Source organism: Chaetodon auriga, chromosome 22 (genome assembly GCF_051107435.1).
Source record: "Chaetodon auriga isolate fChaAug3 chromosome 22, fChaAug3.hap1, whole genome shotgun sequence".
In the NCBI taxonomy this organism is placed as follows: Eukaryota; Metazoa; Chordata; class Actinopteri; order Chaetodontiformes; family Chaetodontidae; genus Chaetodon; species Chaetodon auriga.
Window position 1 is genome coordinate 7,502,558 of NC_135095.1, and position 20,779 is coordinate 7,523,336.

Genomic DNA, 20,779 nt, shown 5'->3' on the forward strand with positions numbered 1-20,779 from the left:
CCGTATGAAGTTGCAAAAGCATTGACTGCCGTGTAGGCAGCCAGGCATGGGGGAGGAGAGGGGCCTGAGCACTTCAGCTGTTTGTGTGTGTGCGTGTGTGTGTTTTAGCTAATGTACCACAGATAACACCCCATTAATGGTTTATTCCCGTTTGGGTTGTTCGATTTTGGATGTTTGTCTTAGGGTATATACATTACATGTGCAGGCGTGCATGGGGATCAATTGTGTGCGCTCATGTGTGTACCTACAGTACATGTTTACCGTGGTCTGTATAAATGATGGATGAACCACCTCAAGGAGCATGAAAGAACGAAACCAGATACAAAAATAAAGGTAAAGAAAAGAAAAAAAGAAGAAATGCGGAGAAAAAGAAAGAGAGAGAAAGAGAAGGAGAAGACTGGAGTTCTTCCTCCTCTGTTTTGCAGCATTTAGCCTAAAGGAATAGTTGGACATTTTGGGAAATGCAGCTTTAGAGCTTTAGAAGTGTTGGTAGTTGGATTTTGGAACTTTGGAGAGAGCTAGGCTAGCTGTTTCCCCACGCTTACAATCTTTATGCTAAGCTAAGATCATCACAGGAGCCCCACAAGCCTCTTCGGCAGTAATCTGCTTGTCTGTTGTCCAAGCGGATGCTCAGCCATCTTTTTGTTAGAACACAGCCGTACACAGCTTCACTGTCACACCCTCGTCCTTCTTGAAGCCGTAACGCCACGAAGCCTTGAAGCCCGGAGGCTCCTAAATCGCTGGTTTGTTTCCTCAGGAGACAGTCTGTTTATTTGAATTTCAACTTTCTGTCTGTTCTGTTTCAAACCAAGCTGGTGTCTTCCTCTCCAACGTGGTCAACACAAGACTGGACTGGACGTGATTTGAACCAAGTTGAAATGCAGTATAATGGAGTACTGCTCATCAAATTCTGAATAAGCATATATTTACAAAAATCAATGACACTGATGAGGTTAAACATTAAATAAATATATTGTCTTTGTGCTGTTTTCAATTGAGTATATGTCAGAAAAGGATTAGCAGGTTATCACATTCTGTTTTATTTCTGTTTTACACAGCTTCCAATCTTTTTTGGAATCAGGGTTGTAAACATATAGGGGCTGTTTTTACCGCGCAGACCTCAGATCCATATCTGAAGTTATCTCAGCCCCACCTCGCAGGATTTCCAATAGATTTCTAGATCTCTGAGCCTCATGCGGCGTGAATTATCCCAGGGTTAAATCCAAGGTTTGGATTAAAGCGAAAAGTGGGCACAGTGTCAACAGCACTCGTATCTTCTGAAGTGTCCAAACACTTGACTGCCTTCTCTGTCCTGTCTGTGGTATGATCCAGTGGAGAAATAGATAGGAGGGATCAGACTCAAAAAAAAAAAAATCTATTCTCATGTCTGGAACGCACACACACACACACACACACACACACATACAGACTCACAGAGCCCTTGCTGTATTCCATAAACTTGGCAGAGGCACCTAATAAAACTTCACTCCAGTGGTGTCCCTTGTGCCCTTCTGCTCACCAGCGTGGACCGACTTATTTGATTTTTCTCTCCCCTCCAGCAGGCGTGCTTGAGCAGCCCTCTTCTTTACCTGACAAAGACGAGAAACAAGTTTTCCCTTTGAGGTTAGAGTTCTGTAATGCTCCCCCATTGGCCCACGTTTACCACCGCATCACAGAAATTGTTCATAACTGTCTCTGCTGTTATTAGCCAGTGTGGAAATTAAAAAGTAAAAAAAAAAAAAGAGTGAAAGAAACCAGGCTGAAATGGAGAGAGAGCCATTTTTTTTATCCTCGCTGGATAGCTCCCTCCACCTTCATTCGGTATTTGAGCAAGATGCTCCACAGGTTGCCCCTGGCCACAAAAACACATCCGGTTGAACTTCTTATTATTTCAGAAATAATACCATCTTATTTCTTTTTTTTTTTTAAAGAGCACTTTGTGTCCGAGCCTGAAGGAGAAAAGAGAAATTAAATGACTTTTCTGCTTTGTGGAAGAATGTCAGCCTTTGGCAATATGTACATTTGCTAATGGAGTGTGGCTGTTAAATGTGAAGTAGTGGGAGAGGAGAAAACTAACTGGCTGTGGAAATATTGATAAGGCTAAAGGGTTTTATGAGATGTATCAGGAAACAGTGGCAGCAGGGACAGATTTAGAGATTATTGTGTTTTACTGCTACCTTACAACAGTGCACATAATTACATTGCCTGAGACTAAATAACAGTTTTTTATATAAATGTATGGGGCAGATTTATGGTTCGAGGCATCTCACTCCTCAGCTTTAACACTCTCCTCCTTTTCAGTTTGTACACCTTGACAGTAGTTCATGAGAAGTTCAGGCCTGCTGTCACCTCTCAATATTAACTTTCAGACCTGATCCTGCAATTGCTTTTTGTAAACAGACCTGAGACCAGGATTTGAAAGACACAACCTATTTGTTTGCAAATCTCTGGTTCGCAACCATGCGGGGAAATCTCTCACCAGGTCATCCTTGATAGCGAAGATGAGTGAAAAGCAGAATTGCAGCACGGACTGCACAGTTCCTCCTCTGGATTACACCGCAGTTCTTTGAAACTTTATGATCATGACTGCAAAACCTTGTGTAAATTGCATGCTGAGTGTGCATACATGTCCATGTAAACACACTCACAGTTAACAGTTTTTGAATTTGAATACATCCTGTATCTTCAAATCTGTTGAGCTTGTACCGAGGTCAGCTTTTAATGGCTAAAACAATTAGTGAATTACAAAACCTGGAGAGGTCGTTGATATTCAGAGTCTGTAGCCACAATAAATATGACATGAAAACAAAAGAGATTAAGGATGGATCAGTGAAACGTGGATTTTGCATCTATTTGCATCCTGTTATTTATTTTTAACTGCATAGACTTTAACAGTTATCACCATGGTGGGATGATATGCATTGAATTAGGTACCAGAGAAAGCATTTCAACTAGTTTAGATTTAAAATAAATTAATCAATTAATTAATTAATAAATGAAATTTTTCCACAAAAGATCAAGAGAAAATGGTCAATTAAGAGTGTAAAATGTGCCCCATGGTCCCAACACAAACTCTTCTACACCTGATTGGATGAATGGGTCTCTTACCTGTCTTTGGCCATTTAGTCTGGAAAACCACAGATGCAGCATGGGAGTGCATTCTGAATGAATTAGAGGTAAGAAACAAGTCATGCAGCTGCAAAATAATGCCTCACTTTATCTCTGCAAAGTTTTAATCGTTGCAGTTGAGGGGCGGTGAGTCACGGCATGAAATAGATTCTCATGTGGGTCGGCTCAAATCATTTAGAGAAGCTCTGCTGACCGGATGTAAGAGTAAGAATGGACACGTAGCGACAAGAGCATTGCAAAAATAAAGTTGTGTCGGCCCAACTTTTGCTGCGCCCGTAGTGGGACAGTTTGTTTCCAGTCTGCTTCCAGGATAATGTGCACCTGCTAAGTAGAAATCAATTTAGATTGCGAAAAGACTCACTAGGAAAAAAAAAAGAAATCATTTAAATTCCCCAAATGGATTCCCCAAGCATATTTCCCCTGTTTTTCACAGAGAGCTTACTAAAGTGGAGGATCCATTAGAGGGATGGAAGGATCGAGGCGTAGATTGATGTGAGGAAGAATGCAGAGATGAGGTTGGTGTCGACTGATTAACAGGCAGGAGGAAGCGCGGTGCCGCCACATTTTGTACTACTGGCAGGTCACGGAGAGCCGTCATGCATTTATTCTTCACTCTCATTTTTTTTTTTTTCTTCCCCTCACTGTCTTCACTCACCCCTTTTAACCAGCAGACCACAAATGAAATGAGAATTAGTCACTCAGGTTCAAGCATAAGTACACTTAGATCCTGGGCACTTAATGCACTTTTCTGCAGGAAGTACTGAGTTATTTTAATTCTTTATTTTCAAAAAGGCAGGTTTGTGCTGGCTGCATGCTATTCCTTCTAACTAGTCTTAAAACATGCACGTTAGTGTAAAACCAATGACAGTTATTTTGCACCATTTATAGCCTTCGTAATCTGAGAAACCACAGACCTATAACATCCTGTGATTAGTAATAAAGAGTAGCAATAAAATCAAATCACAGTGTAGCGTGTGACACAGTTTGTGTCCTCTTTATAGTCAACTCCCTGTTTGTGTGTGTGCGTGTGGTCCTGTCCTATCGAGCAGTTATGCAGCTGCAGTGTGATTGACCTCCGCTAAGCTATCCATTAACCTTCAACACACACATGCTCTCCTCCCTCTCATTTGGCAGAGTGCATGTAACATCGCAGCCCGCTGTTTTCCAGCCGGCCTGTTGTGGTTCGTGTGTGCGCTCTTGCTCGTGCATTGTTCGCGTTTGCGGCGTGGCATGAGGGCGACTGTGAAAGAGTCCCAGTAACTGAAATGAGCAGATAAAGAGAATGGAGAAATAGTTTGTATGACAGTGCTGTGGAAGACTGACAGGGAATGTGATATGTGATGTGTGTTTTTATGTCATACTGTGCACATATGAGTGTGGAACCACTGTGTTTGGAGCAAGGATGTGTATTTTTCCACAATATGTTTGTATGCATTAACTAAGTGTATATATCTGTCTGTGTGTCTGGATGCAAAGCTGTCGTTGTGTGCAACAAATAAGCCTCTAGTCTCTCCAAAAAGAGAAACTTTCTGTTGCAGCTCTTATTGATTTTTCCTCTCGACAGTTGCTCAAAATTGATACTTGTGTGTGTGTGTGTGTGTGTGTGTGTGTGTGTGTGTGTGTTTCTGAATGCTTTCTAGTGTGTTACCAAAAAGTGGCAGCCTGTTTCCAAAAAACAACAAACAGAGTCGTAACAAAGATGCACCTAGATAACACACACACATAGTACACACACAGTCAATATCAGCCTTTTAAGGCCTGTTATGTTTTTCCAGTCAAGCCTGATGTGCAGACTGTCTGTGTTGGTGCAGGTAGATGAGTCTAGTTTGATGGCGATTCCACTAAAGCCAGTCCAAAACACAATTGCTCTCAGATGTGACTGAACGGCAGCCAAACTGCGTTCTCAGAAAAATGAAAGTGATAAAAAATAAATGTAAGAGACAGACAGACTGATGAATAGAGCATTGGTCTATGACAGCTTCTGTCTCGTACTAAAACAAGACGTTTAGTCTTTACCTTTGGCTCTTTCAGCCACACATCGAGGGTCCTATGATTTCAGCCGTGCAGAAAACACACACGGAATCATGGAACTTGATTTAGAACACACACACACACACAAACACACACACACAAACACACACACAGAGTCATGTTGAAAAGGTCCTCTGATAGAGGCATATGTTGAATATTTTCTTATTGTTATTCGTCCACCACAGGATTTCACACTTTATGATGACAGTATGTGCATACAATTGTAAAACAGAATTCAGAATATTTCAGAGGTCCTTACATCTCGTGACCCCAGGATGGTACTTGGCCTATCATTTCCAGGTCAGATGTTTGAGCCTGCAGCTCAACAGACCTTGAAGCATAGTGCAGAAGTGAACAAAGTCAGGCAGCAGTTTGATGACCTGTGCTAGGAACCTTTGCCTAAACCTAGACGCGCCAGCACTTTTCATCCTGCAGCTAGCAATCAGAGTCCCTCAAGAGCCCGACATTCCTCTTTTTAGCATGGCCACCTCCAGTAAGTCCCTCCACAGCCTGCCTTCTGGACCCCGGGGGGGTAGGTCACCCTATTGTTTCTCCCTACAATGACTCTGAGGCCTTGATTTTGGACCCTTGGGTGATGTCAAACATTTACAGCTAGCAGTCACTTTGAGTTCTGTTTTGAAAATTTCAAGTTTGTGAATATTTCAGGGGCCCTGGTCCCATCTCTCGCTTTTAGTAGACTTTAGATTTGCTGTTCAGTTTGGAGTTGACTTTCTCCTCATTGCGTAAGCCTGGCCGCACAAGGAGGATACACACTTTCAAATGTATACTCACACAAACTGTCTGACAAACACATTCCCAGAAGCGTGTGCACACACACGTATACAGACACACTCACATTCAGAGACACATAGGTAGCTCCCCGCAGAGGAAGAAGACATTTGGTCAAGCAGCAGAAAGTTTTCTTTGCAAAGAGAAGTGTGTCATTTGCAGACTGTGTAATCCCAGGTGTGCGATTGAATTTGGCTAAGAACTCAAAGCAAGTCAAGGCTTTAGAGTTTAAAGACAAAGGCTCATTAAATAGTATATGGTACTGACAGACAAATAAATATGGGAGAGAGCAACATAACATGAAACCCATGCAGTTTCAGGTATTGAAAAGAAAGTTTTACTGAAAGTCTACAAAGCTGAATTAATGAGTCCCATGTGGAACCCACAAGTGTGTGTGTTGCAAATAGACAGGTGTATTAGTAGGGAAACTGTTGTCACTAACATTTTATGGGCCTGTGCTTGTATCAGTACAGTCTACAATAGCTTGCATAGCTTGAGGTATAGCTATAGTAGTGATCTGTAGAGGTGTTGCTTTGTTACTTTTGGACAGAGCCAGGCTTGCTGGTCCCCTTGCTCCCAGTCTTTCAGGCTATTAGCTGTTAGCTACTGGTTTAGCCTGCTTAGCTATTAGCTGGAGCGTATAGACATGAGAGTGGTAAGTGGAAAAATAGTGTATGTTAGGCAACATGATGTAAAAGATGGCATGTAAAGGAATAAAACATTTCTTCTTTCCTTTCTTTGTCTCTCTCTTGCCCTGTCTTAGGGTTACCTACCAGCTAATGCGGAGAGGAGAGACAGCGTCCTACAGAGGAAGAGACAAGAATATTTTGGCTTTATCCAGCAATACTATGACTCCCGCAATGATGAGCACCATCAGGACACGTACAGACAGGTATATGCACCTACACTCAAGCTCACAAACACTGATGTTTCTGGTTTGCTTTTTCATGGTGCTTTTTATCATTCCTTCTACATCTGACTTTTTTTAAACACAATATGAATCCCACTCTTGAAGGACAGAATGAAATAGGAACGACAAAAGGTTCCAGTTCCAATTACAGGAACAGTTTCTTGTCACAAATGTATTCCCTCGGGATAAAGCTACGACACAAGGCTGTTAATGTTTATGTTTGTGTGCGTCTGTCTGAGCGAGTGTGTGCTTTGACAGGATTCGGCCCCGCAGACAGGATTACTGGAACCAGTTCCATGCTTTTTTTTTTTTTTTCCCCTCTCTGTCCCTTCCTCCTTCTCCCACATGTACTCATAGGACTGTTGTGTGTCTGTCTGTGTTGTCATGGAGGGAGTTTGGTTGAGCTGTGTTCACAGAGTAGAGACAACCAGCCCCAAGCTTCAGAGAGCTGCTTAAATGAACACTTTTCTTTGACTTTTAAATAATAACGTTCAGACACGGACACTCTCTCTCTCTCTCTCTCTCTCTCTCTCTCTCTCTCTCTCTCTCTCTCTCTCTCTCTCTCTTTCTCTGTCTGTCTGTCTCTGTTTACCAGCCTCTCTCCCCCCACATATTCTTTCATTTTAACACTCGACTACATCCCATTCATTTCAAGCCGATAAGAAACATCAAAGTGGGCTGTCGATAGCAAAAACACACATTTCTCATATCCTGTCCAATTTCCCATTGATCTCCTCTGCACTGTGCCAGAAAGCTGGCGTACTTTGTTTTGATGATTGTTTGGATCGCGTCTTGAAGCCTCTTTTTCTGCCAAATTCTCCTTGTTCCAACACTGTTGACAGAGTGAACGGTGATTTCTAGTGAATTTATTTTGTCTGTGTGTGATTATGTGTGTTTGGACATATGTTGGTTTGGCACTCAAATTGCACATGACAGTAGGTTTGTATGTTTTTTGTATGTATTATGTTTAAGAGGCTCTAGATATATTTGCATACGTGACGTCTAGCTATACGTCTTATGTTTGTCTTTGTGTCTGTCTTTGTTCATATGGAATAGCCCATCAGCCAGTCGAAATCTCTCCATCTGTCCCCATAGTTTGTCTCTTCTTGTGTCTGTCCATCTGTCTCTTTTATATATGTCTGTTTAAGTTATTGGTAACTTGCCCAAACAGCTTGTGTGTATGTGTGTATGCCTATGGATGCAGCCACTGTAGAAGTCCCAGCTTGCGTGGAAAGATTTTTGAAGTACTCCTGCAGTTTCGCTCCATCCCAAGAGAAAGGGTTTATAAAAAGTGCGGCTTTGCTCTTTTTCTAAGCTATCAGAAGATATGAGGAATGGTCTGGTAGCTTCTCGGTAGATAGACACTGGAGTTGTGTATTTCAACTCAACAACTGTTCTGTTAAAGCTGCATTATAACATGTTTGACCATTAGGGGGCAGAAATACTTAAAAATTCTCTTGAAACACACTCACAGTTGCAGAGCCTTGTTATATTATGGGCTTATGAAGTTCTTGAAGCTAAGTTTTCAGCAAGAAGTACTTACACATTCAGCAGGAGCGTGGCAGTACTGGCAAGCCATCTGAATCCTTCTCATTGCCACCTGTCGAATGTAAGCCCAGCGTTTGCTAATCTCCTAGGTTGTGTGATCCTTTGAGCTGGCAGGAGCTACCTACAGTTTTACATTATTTCTATATGGGATAATTGGAACTCAACCATATCAAGTGCATGCAGTGCTGCTGAAAGTTGCATAGAGTGTCGAGGGGTTGCGTAGAGGATTGCCGATTGCCAGTGGGATCAGCAGTACAGGCATTACAGAATCGTTCCACTCACTGTCATTTGGCTCAATAGCAATACCCAACATAATACGCACTGAGTGCAGTGCGTTTGCATTCACTTGACAGAGGAAAATGACAGTGTTTTTCAGTATGAAACGTCTCAGAATTGTGGTGGTTTGAACTAAGGGCTATATGCTCCTTTTTCACTTGCCACCTCTGGAGATGAGCAAAACAGCCTATACCAGGGCGAGCAGTGTGTCTCCCAAAGCTTTCCAAATACGCCTTAATTTTACGTAAATCACTTCAAAGGTTTTGTAATGCAGGAAGTATTCTTCACTGAAGATACACATAAACGTCTTTTGTGGGCGTATGTCGAGGAGGAGAGCCGTAGGTTGCAGAAGCTCGAGATTGAGCACACGTGCACACCTCCGAAATCTTGACAATGTGTCATGATGACCTGCACAGCAAACAAGTCAATTGATTGATTCAGCCACCATCAGGCTCTGAGACAGAGAGGAAAAGTGTAGACATAGTACAAAGAAGTGTGAAAGAAGTTACCGTCATCATCCTGTTCTACCAAAAGAAAACACACAAGTTATCCGCCTCATTCCAACTGTGGGTGACTCCATAGGGATCTACTTTAGTCAGAACAGTCACAGTCATGAGAGTGTGGCTCTGTAAAAACAATAGAATTACCCTCAAAGTCTGAAAGTCTAAGGTTTAAATATGGAATATCAGGTAGGGGACTTCTGCATTGGTACTCATGAGTGTAAACGTGTGTGCGTGTGTCTAACACCTCTCTCTCCCATGTTGCTGTCAGATCCACATAGACATTCCTAGGATGAGTCCTGAGTCTTTGGTGCTGCAGCCAAAGGTGACAGAGGTAAGGTGGGCAGAGCAGACAGGACTGTGAATACAGTCAGCACAAAGCCGCACACTCACAGACAGTCCGCCCGTCCTGTCTGGACTGTTTCAGCTGGCTTGGCTCCAGCCGCTGTCCTGCATCCGTCTGGCTCCCTTCTGACGAATCTGCCTGCCTGTTGTATCGTTCATCTGCGGGGCAGACACTCTGAAATGGTGTAAATGTGGTCCAACACTACACAAAAACACACGCAAATGTACTCTCCAGCACACAGTGTCAGAGAGACATCTCAGTGTGCATACTCGCATTCGAGACCACTTCTGCTGTCCATTTCAGACCACCAAAACCCCAATCTGCCTTCAATCAAGAACACCAATCCACTAACTGTTGCTCTCTCTCTCTGTCTGTTTCTCTCACTGTCTGTATTGGCCAGATCTGTGCTAACCTGCCCGTTGCTTCAGTGTTTGTCTTTTTTTCTCTCTTCCTCTCTGCAGATTCACATTGACATACCGAGAACTAATCCTCTTATTCCTCTCTTTCAACAAGCTTCTGTCCAAGAGGTGAGACCTACCCCCCTGCTGCACACACACCACCTCATCCAGCAGGATTTTCCCCTTTGGTTTTGGGCAGATAGCGGGTGGGTAGATATTGTGGGTTCATGTCGAGAAATAAAGCACACATGGACTCAAGTGATGGAGAAAAATAAATGTATTATCACTTAAATCACGTTAATTGGCTTGAAAAGGTTAGTGCAGATCGTATGGGGTGTGTTAATGGAATCAGCGGGTGTCATAGTAGTATAGTCATAAAAGTCAGTGACGGAACATGAAAAATATTGGCAATATAAGCAAACGCGTTTGACCTGATGTCAAATCGCTGGAGTTGTTTTTTCCATCTGCCTTGGAGTTTCAAACGGGAAAAGCCTGGCTGCAGCACACTGCATGGGCTGGCATGGGTGCACACACACACACACACACACACACAGACGCACAAACTAAGATTAAATATAGAAGATATTAAGCAATACCTGCAGCCATGCATGTGTTCAGATACAGTACACATAAACGTCCACCCTGCATGGTTAGCACTGTCTTTGTTGTGCTTTGTTAGTGCTACTGAACAAAGCGTTTCTTCTTACAGCTGGGTACTGTGTTTTAGGGGATATCAGAACTAATTATCTCAAAACCCTCTTAAGCATCATGCTGAATAAAATTATAACTATCAGTGGTAGTTTGGGCACATTAGGAAAACATACAGCAAGGCACACACCACTGGAATCCTTAGCTGTTAAATCGCTGTAATACCTGGATCAGACGACACAAACCCAGCCTGATTTTGAGACAATTTTGTCCCCAGGTCACTTCTGTTTCTGCTTCGGTGTTGGATCAGCAGGCGTGAGTGCAGCTTTCCAAAAGAAGATGAAAATAAACTTGATTCCATTCATTCATGCGGGGTTAAGTTTATCTTATTACAATGCTTCTGGGAGATCCTGTCATACATAGAAGCACTGGCCTGAGAAGCAGAGAACTGAAAACACAGATAGGAAACTCTATAACTCTAGAAAACCTATAATGAGGTGCAGGCTAATGAGGTGGCCAGGGCCTGTGGACTGCTTTGTGTCAACACCTACGCACAGGTGTGAGCAACCGCACGCATATACACTCCTGAAAGAATACACAATCACGCATGCATGTGTTTTCACGGCAGAACACACACCCAGAAATCACAGGCGCGCACACACACACAGACACAGCGCCCCAGGCAACGCCACCTTCTATTGCCCCCGTCTTGTACGGAATACAACTTGGGGCTGTTACCGAGGAGGTCAGGAGGGAAATAAGATCAGACAAGAAGGAGGCTGCCTCTTCTTTTTTAGCCTATAATCTTATATACAGTATCTATTACTGCCTTATATATTCCCTGTATTTATCTCTGTTCTACGTTTTCCCCCGTCTCACCCCCCTCCTCCCTCTTTTTGCGTGCAAAATAAGAGCCACCAGTGTGCACTGAAATTTTCAAGCGACGTGCTCTCATATATTTTGGTATGCAACAGACTCCAAAGGCCTTTTTTTTTTTTTATATGGTTATGCTTGCTTCGACGCCACCTGAAAATCACCTCTGCTTCATTTCATTCACTTGTTTGTCCCTCCCTCCTCCCCCACGGGGCTCTGAGAGATTTAGTCGAAATGGAAGGCAGGCAACAGTCTGTTCCATTTCAAGGGGAGAGAGGGATATTAAAGCAATTCTGCAGTGATTTCCTAAGTGGTATCTGAGTGTTTTGAGTTTTTCTTGTTTTGGAGAACAATATGGTGTTCAGGAGATGTTGATAATCTGCAATTACAGGTTCCCAATGTGAAAAGAGTTCACTTTTGCTTCCAAACTGTAGACTTTAGTGACTGCACATATAAAGAAAATCTCCTTTTTTTTTAATTACAGGGCTTTAACTGCTGCTTTTTTGGGGAATAACTCAAAAGGAATTAGTGCATAGGTAGCAATTTAGTGTGATGAACGCTCAAGTATTCTGTCTTTTGAGGAGCGAGTGAACTCGCTTTAAACCCGGAGACGGCGTTGTTTGGTTAGCGTGAGAAGCAGCAGTTTCTCTGCAGTCTTTGTTTTCTGCCTTCCACATACAAAAACACACCAAGGTGCCCACGGTGAGGCGGGTGAGGATATGTTAGTGTGTACGTGCACGGGGTTCGCTCAAAGTGGTTCTGTGTGTAGGTGCCAGTTTGAAATATGTATGTCAGCTTTTGAGGTTGCATGAAAAGAAAGTCCCATTACCCACTCCCCCTGCAAGCAGCAGCACCTCTCCCTGTTTGATAGATGGGGCTTTGATAAGAGAAGAGGAGGTGTGATGTGTGGAGGCAGGTAAAGGAGATTTGTGGAGAAAATGTTGGGGAAAGCCAGAGAGAGTAGCATCCTACCAGTCTTTCCAACTGTCTTAACGTTGATTGAATTGCTTTAAATAAAACTGAGAGGGCTTACACGCATGGCTTCCAAAACAATGACATGTTTTTGCTGTAAAACAATGAGCTATGAGGTTATTTAGAAAGTGACAGAAACATGACATATCCCCCCCCCTAAAATAAGAAAATGCTAGGTGGGTGTGGTACAGCAAGGTGTGAGAGAATGATGCGAGTGTTTTTCTGGGAGAATCTATTTGCACACCAGAGAAAACAAGCTGAACATCAAGCCTCCTCTAATTCACCGGGGCTGACGGCATTAAACAGCCACCCATAACGAAGATGGAAGTGTTTGCCTTGCAAAAAAATATTGAGTCAGAGAGAGAGAGGGAGGGGGGGGGGGGGGATGGAGGAGGAGACGGACTCAAGAGGGGGAAGAGCCAGAGATGGAAACAAAGTGAGAGGAAAGAAAGAAGAGAGGGGGGAGGAGACCAACACCAAAGCAGAGAACAAAGTTCAAAGTGAGCTCTTTTGTGCTGAGAAAAAAAGAAACGCAGCAGAGGAAGTGAATGTGTTGCTCTGTGCCGAGAGAGAGAGAGAGAGAGAGGCAAAGAAATGGTTCATCTCAAATTTAGAATGTGCTCATCCATTTCCTTAATGCCCCAAATCCACTTTCTGTTTGTGTGCTTTTTAATTAGCCGAACGGTCGTAACCTGTCTGGAAAACAACAACGGAGGGTTTCATGGCGTTTAGTGTTACAGATGATTTTAATGCCTCTAGATGGGAAATCAAGCCCACATACAACATACACATTAAACATTTAACTGAGGGTTTAAAGGAGAGACTTTACTCACAATTATGTGACATCTAACTAAAGTAATATCATACTGAAGTGTTTTTTTATGCTTATTGAAAGTCAACATTAAAATTCTCAAGGTCAAGAGCTTCTATTAGAGCATGTGCCATTAAAGGGTCCCTGTGGAGTTTTCTTGTAAACAAACAATTTATCTGGACTTTCAGTGTTTTTCGCTCAAACACTTTGCGTGCATCCTGGAAGTCTGGCAGACGTTTTGAATGCGTTTCCTTTTGCACATTTTGAATCCTGCATTGTTTGATCCGTATTTCCTGTTTCCATTTTTTTTTCTTGCTTATCTATGTTCACGCATTTCGACGTTACTTTGCACACTGTCGCCACCAACAGCGGAACAGCTAAGTCCATGTGCGTCCACCTGCACAGTACAAACAAAACAGGGACCCACTTGCAAAAACTTTGCTCTGTAGGACGCTTAGTCATCAAAAAACTGTGCAGGGCACCTTTAATGTTATTCCTCTAACATACCCCCCCGAAAATGGGTGAATATACCCCATAAATTCTATGTCTGTGATCAGCTAATGTGCGATGATCGCTCCCAGAAAGTCAGAGTTTAAACCAGATTAATAGCAACTTAAAAATCGACATCTGCACTGTTCCTGCCAGACTCCCACAGCAAGCAAGACCGTGTTAGAGATTCAGCTGCTTTCCTCCTCCCCAGCTTGGCATGCCTCAAATTGTTCCGACATCTACTTTTGCCTTCCCACACCTCACTCACTTTTTTCTGAAATGTACTTTCTTTCAATGATTAAGACTTAATTCCGACCGGGCTCATGTTTCCGAGGCATAATTTGCCGTCAGAGAAGAGCTAATTAAAGTGGATGTTTTGCTTCACCATTAGGATGTCATTTGTGAGATAAATGATAAGTCAATTAATGGATTAGAGAATCAAGCGGAAATCTGACCCGGGGTCAATTGTTAAAGTTGTTTTATACGAAACATTCGCTGATTTTAGCTTCTCTGACAGAAATGGATTATAAGTCGTTTTGTCTACAAACTCCTGTTGTGACACTCTCTCTCTTTGTGTATGTTTATCTGTGTGTAAGATTTTTGAGCGGATCTTATTTATCTGGGCCATCCGCCACCCTGCCAGCGGCTACGTGCAAGGCATCAACGACCTGGTCACGCCGTTCTTCGTCGTCTACGTCTTTGAGTACATTGGTAAGTGGCGTCTCTTTCTCTCTTTCTCCCTCCCACAAAAGAACTCCCTGATGTTTTGTGTGATATGCTATTGATGTGAAGATCAGTCATTTCTTTTTTGCTGCTCATCTGCTGTAAGTGCTTCCTTTTGTCGCTCCCAAGACTCTGGAGGGTCATCACAACAGGTCTCAGGGAGTCAACCCCCGGACCCATCGAGGTGGTCTCTCTGTTGACAACTTTTCTGGCCAATGAACTCCTCCTGCAGCCCTCTTTTCCCCTCCCTTTTCTTCCATCTGTCTCCTTTCATTCGCATCTGCACTTCAGTTTGTGTTTAAATGTGCTTGTGAGTGCGATTGATCAAAGCATTCTGGTTAAAACGTACGCTCAGACTGTGAGAGCATGACCCTTAGGCGTGTGTGTGTGTGTGTGTACCCTGCCCTCCTGCTGCGTGCGTTTATGTCGTGCCACATTTATGCAGATGAATGTTTTATTTCTTTCTCACACTTAAATTCATTTGACAATATAAACACACTCTGTCAGACACAAAGCACACACGCAGTCTGTAAGCAGGTGAGAGAAAAATCTTTGCACATTTTATGGATGAAAAATGATTTTCACCAAGTGCTAAAAAATATGCCCCAATAATCCTTTTTTTCTGCCACTGTTTCTTTATTAGATGCATGGCACTATAGAAACATGATGTGATCAATTTAATGAAAGCCCCTAGCTGCACATAAAATGTCTTACATTTATTTAAGCGGTTTATTCTGTTTGTCTGAAGAGCATCACATGCACACAATTACTGATGGTGCATAACTTCCTTCAGTCAGTGCTTTAATGCTCTTGTGTCAGGGAATCCTCCATTGGGTGATTTTTTCAGGATGGTTCATGAATGAGCCTTTTCGTCGAATCGGAGCCTGATGGTCTTTTCCGTCATCAAGGGTTGCTGATATGCGATTTTTCCGGCATATGTATACATCCAACGTACGTACACGCCGTGTTTGTTCAGTTCCTTTGTGCTGTGTTTTGGCCCGTCCAGCTCTCTTTGAAGCAATTTCGAATAGAGCTGCTAAGTGGAAACTACAATGCTCTGCGGACTGCCTCGCACACACCAGACCAAGTGCGGTCACAGAGATACAATTAGGATCCACAAGTTAAGTGGTGGAAAGCACGCAAATAGGTTGCACTCTCTGACTGCTGTGCTTCTCTGCGCTTTACTCAGAGCTAACAGTGTTTGTTTTAAGCCATTTTCTCCACTTTGATACTGACTTTTACTTTGTTTTCCTTCTTTTAGTGTAGGGCAGCACAAAGCAACAGAAGCACAAAGTACGGCGCAGCCTTCAAAATGACCATAAACTTAAATCAACACGTCTGAAAAACAATTTCAACCTTCATTCAGGTTGGCTTTATTCCAGGGCTGCTGCATTAGCCTGCATTAGGTTTAGCGAGGTGAACCTGAGAAACTGGCAAATTAGTAAGATATCCTAAATAATTTCATCTAAAAAGCAGCAGTTTCCTCTCACAAAATAACGACTTATTACATCCAGAATGACCTTAAGACCTTCATTTATAAAACAAGTAATCAAAGCCAGTCATTCACAAATATGAAATCTATTTCCACATTCAGTTTAGAAAACTTTTTGTGCAAAACTGACATTCAGCATTCTAGAATGAATTGCATTTTGGGCAAGAATCATTAGAAATAATGTTCACAACCCTGGTGATGAGTTGTTTGCACCATGACGTATAAGAGGTGAGCCTCCTGATTTGTTATTTCTTCGTTTAGCCTCTCCAGACCTAAACCTTCTCCACTCTTTTCCTTTATCATCCTATTCTCCTGTGTCTCGTTTCCTGTTGCTTTTCTACCACTCTGTCACTCTCCACTTTCTGTCTTCACCCCCACCTCTCCCTGCACCGGCTTCTCCTCTATCTTTTGGCTTTCTCCGTGGGCGAGTCACGCTCTTGTCAGATCTTCAAGGCATCACCCCGCGCTTTGTTCCCCTGCATCTCCATGCGCTGATGAGCCTTGAACAACACACACAGCCAGCAAACCTTCAAACGTGCCCGGCTGGCATCTTACATGATGTGTTGATGCGCTGTGTTGTTGTTAGGTGCTCTTGTTTTCGTACGCAGAGAGAGAGCCAAAGCAGAGTGAGGTTGGGCTCTTTCACGGGCCTAATTCTGTTCCTTTGTGGAGGGGTAGGAAGTGTGAGATACACTCTCTCACGCTGCCGTGCTCTCTTGCTCTCCCTGGCTGTCTCTCTTCTTCTCTTGCCATCTACTTTTCTTTGTCCTATCACATTGCACTCCCCCTTCATCTCTCTTTCCCCTTCCTCCTTTGTACCTGAGCTCGTGAGTGTCTGATGAAAGCAGAATTCCTTTCTTAAAGAGTCGTTACAAACACTTTGTAATTACCCATTCGCCCCATGGGCAATGTAGATTGGCTGAATACTACTTACACAAACAAGTATGAGGAAGTAACATTTGTAGGTGTTTGCAGGTCAGACACTTGAACTGAGCGTCTTCTGTAACTGAGGTCAAAGTCTAATCTGTTGAGCCCAAGAGACATGAGCCTGTGTGTTCAGAACACTGACATCTTAAGAAACACAGACCCAGACATTAGACTCTTGCTCTTGCTCTAACTTGCCAGTGAATTTTCAAGGGGAAAATGAATTTAGTAATTTTAGAGTAGGAGGAATATTTCATACAAGCGTGAATCCTAATGCCAAAAGATTGACATTGAAACTATGACCACGATCAGGCTTCCTACACACATAGCTTTGAATATCACAAACCTACTCATTGAGGTTCAGAAATCTGATTAAATCTGCATTCATAGATATTTTTTTTTTACACCCGGGGCTGTGGAGACGCTTCAAACAAGCTGCAAACACAACTTAGGTTCAAATTTCTGGTCAACTTCAAGTCCAACATTCACTCTCCTTTTACGTCTGTACGTCAGAGGTACATGTATTTGTTTTTGTGTCTGCATCATCCTGTGTGTGTTTTGGGCTGGAAGGAACGTTGGTTTTTGTCCTGTGCAAATGTCCTTGTTTAATAGACACAGCATTGGCTGCTGTTGGGACTGGACCTTGATAGTTCACATTATGATGCGGTGGCCTAATCAGTCGCCCTTAAAGCTGTAAAACAAAATGAGGAGCACACTAGGTGAGAAAGTGGCGTGGATCGGCCTTCAGCAGCGCTGGTGCTGCAGAGGCTGAAGGTTTTGTAGCACAGGCCGTAAAATTCTAGCGTGAGCTCTACACACTGCTGTTGATACGCCGGATGTATTTTTTTGGACAAAATGTGTGACTTAAAATGGAAATTGCCACATTTTTTTATTTCATTTATTTCCAAAGTTATGAACAAAATGATGTCACGGCAGCCAGTTTAATTGCAGGAAGGAAGAGGAATATACTGAAACTCTAACTTGTTAGGATATGCTCATCTTAAATATTGTATTATAGAACTATTACTGCTACTGTCCACAGAAGACAAAGCATTTTGGCATGAAGACCTGCTGCTGTGGTCACTTTATGTATTCATTTTATTATTCTTTAGCTTATGCAACATACATGTCGCATCGTACAGCCCCGCAAACCCTGTTTCTGTAGAAATCCAGATGACAGCAAATTAGTTTGGGGCTTTTTATTCACTCTAATGCACACCAAGTTTTCTTCCTCAGAATGTTCATCATATTTAATTTTCAGACGTGAATGTGTGTGTGTGTGTGTAAACAGCGCAAAGCCTCGTGGAATTGAGCGACAGCCAGGATCAGGAGTATATGAGCCAGTGCACTGATTGGGAACCTGATTAAGACTTTGACATGTTTGCAGCTGCTTAATCCACCCTCTAAACAAGTCTTTTCTGCCTATTCTCTCTTCCATGTTGTGTGCTGTCTCTGTCTCAGACTTCAGTTCTCGCCTGTTTCTCTCCCTCTTTCTGTGTCTAGTTGTCTTTTTTTTTTTTTTTTGGAGACTCTTCATTGATTTATTCCCAAAGGTTTTTTGGCTTTGGCCTGGTAGTCTTTCATAGGCTGCCTTCCAGAGCCAGGTAGGGGTAGGATAGAGAAAAAGAAAAAAAGTCCAAAATCACACCCACAGCCTGCTGCCCACAATATGTCCCTGAATATGTTTGTTTGCTTGTGTTAGTTTGCTTGTCTTCCTTTTGTTCCATTATTCTTATCTGTCACTTTGTTAGCGTCTCTTTGTATTTCTTTTTAGCTCTCTCGCTCTGTTTCTCCGGCTCTTTTTTTTCTGAGTCACAAAAACAGCCTTGTTCTGGCACCGCAGTGCTTGTTCAGCTGCCATACACTCCATTTACCTTTTGATGATGCAATGTGGAGTGATGGCTCGACCTCTTAAACACCCCATCCTCGCAGCGCTCCCCCCCCCCTCTTCTTCCTGACACCGGCTGTCACTGACATCTAACTGTTAGTCCAAATTGGAAAGTTCCAATTGGTAGATTATTGATAAACTCTTCTGATGCCATGGAAGAGAAGATACAGCTGAAGTTGTTTTGCATTCACCTGGACTGTTAAGCAATCTAGCAGACCTCCCTAGTGTCAAAGGAGGAATTGATTTGGTGAGTCTATCGTTCTTGTTCTCCAACTGTGAGGCATTACTCCGCTTTTGTCTTCCTCCTATCTTCCACTGTGTAGCTCCGCTCCCATTAGCCGACAATAGAAGTCATCTAATTAAGGCCGGGATGGGCCATGACAGGCCAAGGAGCCGGGCCAGTCCTCCTTTAATGTGGAGCGGCCATTGATCGGCCGTGGATCCATAATGTAATCTGCGTGCCAGTGTCTAAGTATGGATCCACTCTGAAGAAAGATGAGAACAAGCGAAGAGATGAAGCAGTGTATTGCAGACAACATTCAGAGAGGTGAGGGCTCGACAGCCGTGAGTGAAAGAAAACCGCAGCTAGAATGGATGCAGACAAAGTGGTCGACTACAACAGCAGCCGGAGTGTCTCCTGGCAAGAAAGAGTGAGGGCACGGAGAGCGACGGCGAGGGACAAACAAGAGCAGGGAAATAAGATTTTGAAAAAGAGGAAAATGACCGACTTAGAAAGTGCCCCCATGCTGTCAGGAAGCAGCAGAGCCGGGCGGTCCTTCCACACATCAAGAGACGACTGGCCTAGTGTAACCTATCACCATCCTCCGCTGTGAAGCTGTACTTGTCATAGCAGGCACAAAGTGGCCAGCAACAGAGAAGCTGTTGCCGGGATTTCATGAAGAATTCTGCAATTAGCTCTGTGCCGAGACTGCTGTTCAGCGCCGTGTGAGAGCAGAGCTTCCAATGTATATGTGCTGTGGTTGGAATAGTAACAGCTTGTCTGAATTTTGTGGGGGTTTTTTTGATCATGAAAACGAGCTCCGATGCCAATTTAATCAAATATATTGTTAAATAAGGTAATGAAATCGAACCTTAAAGCTGCTAATGTGAAAGAATTATCAGCTCGACGGTGCGTTTCGGCTCAGTGTTTTGGTTTTACGAGCTGCAGCTTTACTGTTTTGGTTCACTCTCACTGCTCTGACATGCGGACTCCTTGAAAAAACTCAGATAAACCACCTGCACTGTACACGACCTACCAAGCACCACATGGCAAAGATGTGCGCAGTGTGCAGGCATTAATGTTGACAGTGACAGTGATGAATGTACATGTTTAAAGCTTCGTTACTGGATCACTCAATGCAGCTTACTAGAGAAAGGACTTTTTATTTTGACATTTAAGAAGAAAAAAAAGAGAAGAAGTCTTTTTTAGCTTTGACCAAAGTGCTCTTAGTCCTTAAAAACCGTGATGCATTTGCTACCATTTTGTTGACACATGTCGCCGTCCTTGTAGAAGCCGGATAATGTGTTCAGTGAGCAGGGACCCTTGAGGAAGGAAGGATGAGGACAAACCGAAAATGTTCTGGGTTAAGTGTGTTTTAAAATTTAAATGCATTTTATTGCAGCAGAAGCAGAGGCTCATCCCCAAATGGCAATTTGAATTACTGACTGAGGGGGGGGGGGTTTGAAAAGAGGAGCCGGAGACGTTTTCTCGACTCGCGTCAGCCATCAGGAGTCGGAGCGCTTTCGGAGATGTGTCCTTGTGGCTCTTTGGGAAGATGGAGCGGGTGAGGAGCTCAACGAGCAATATGTACGATGGAGGTCCTGGTAGAGCCGTGGAAGATGCTGTGTGTCTTTGTCTGTGTGTTTTAGCCTTTTTAGAACATCAAGGCTCCTCAGATCCCTCGACACGTCTTTTCCCAGGAAGCTTCTTTAGCTTTCATAAATGCAGAGAAATGTGCACTTACTTTTACAATATGCTCTTTATCACTTTGTTATGCAGGACCGCGGCTGTCTGCTAAATTATACACACGTT

At 43.1% G+C, this 20,779-nt stretch overlaps 1 protein-coding gene across 2 annotated transcripts in view; it reads left to right on the forward strand.

Moving 5' to 3' along the window:
• Positions 1–20,779, forward strand: part of tbc1d22a (TBC1 domain family, member 22a) — a 103,157-nt gene that overhangs the window by 21,555 nt on the left and 60,823 nt on the right. The window contains exons 7-9 of one of the 2 annotated variants that reach the window (XM_076722538.1): positions 6,713–6,841; positions 9,455–9,517; positions 14,317–14,431. In XM_076722538.1, the coding sequence (XP_076578653.1) occupies positions 6,713–6,841; positions 9,455–9,517; positions 14,317–14,431 (307 nt within the window). Of the gene's footprint in view, positions 1–6,712; positions 6,842–9,454; positions 9,518–9,990; positions 10,057–14,316; positions 14,432–20,779 lie in introns of both variants that reach the window. The other variant, XM_076722537.1, reaches the window with a different exon arrangement.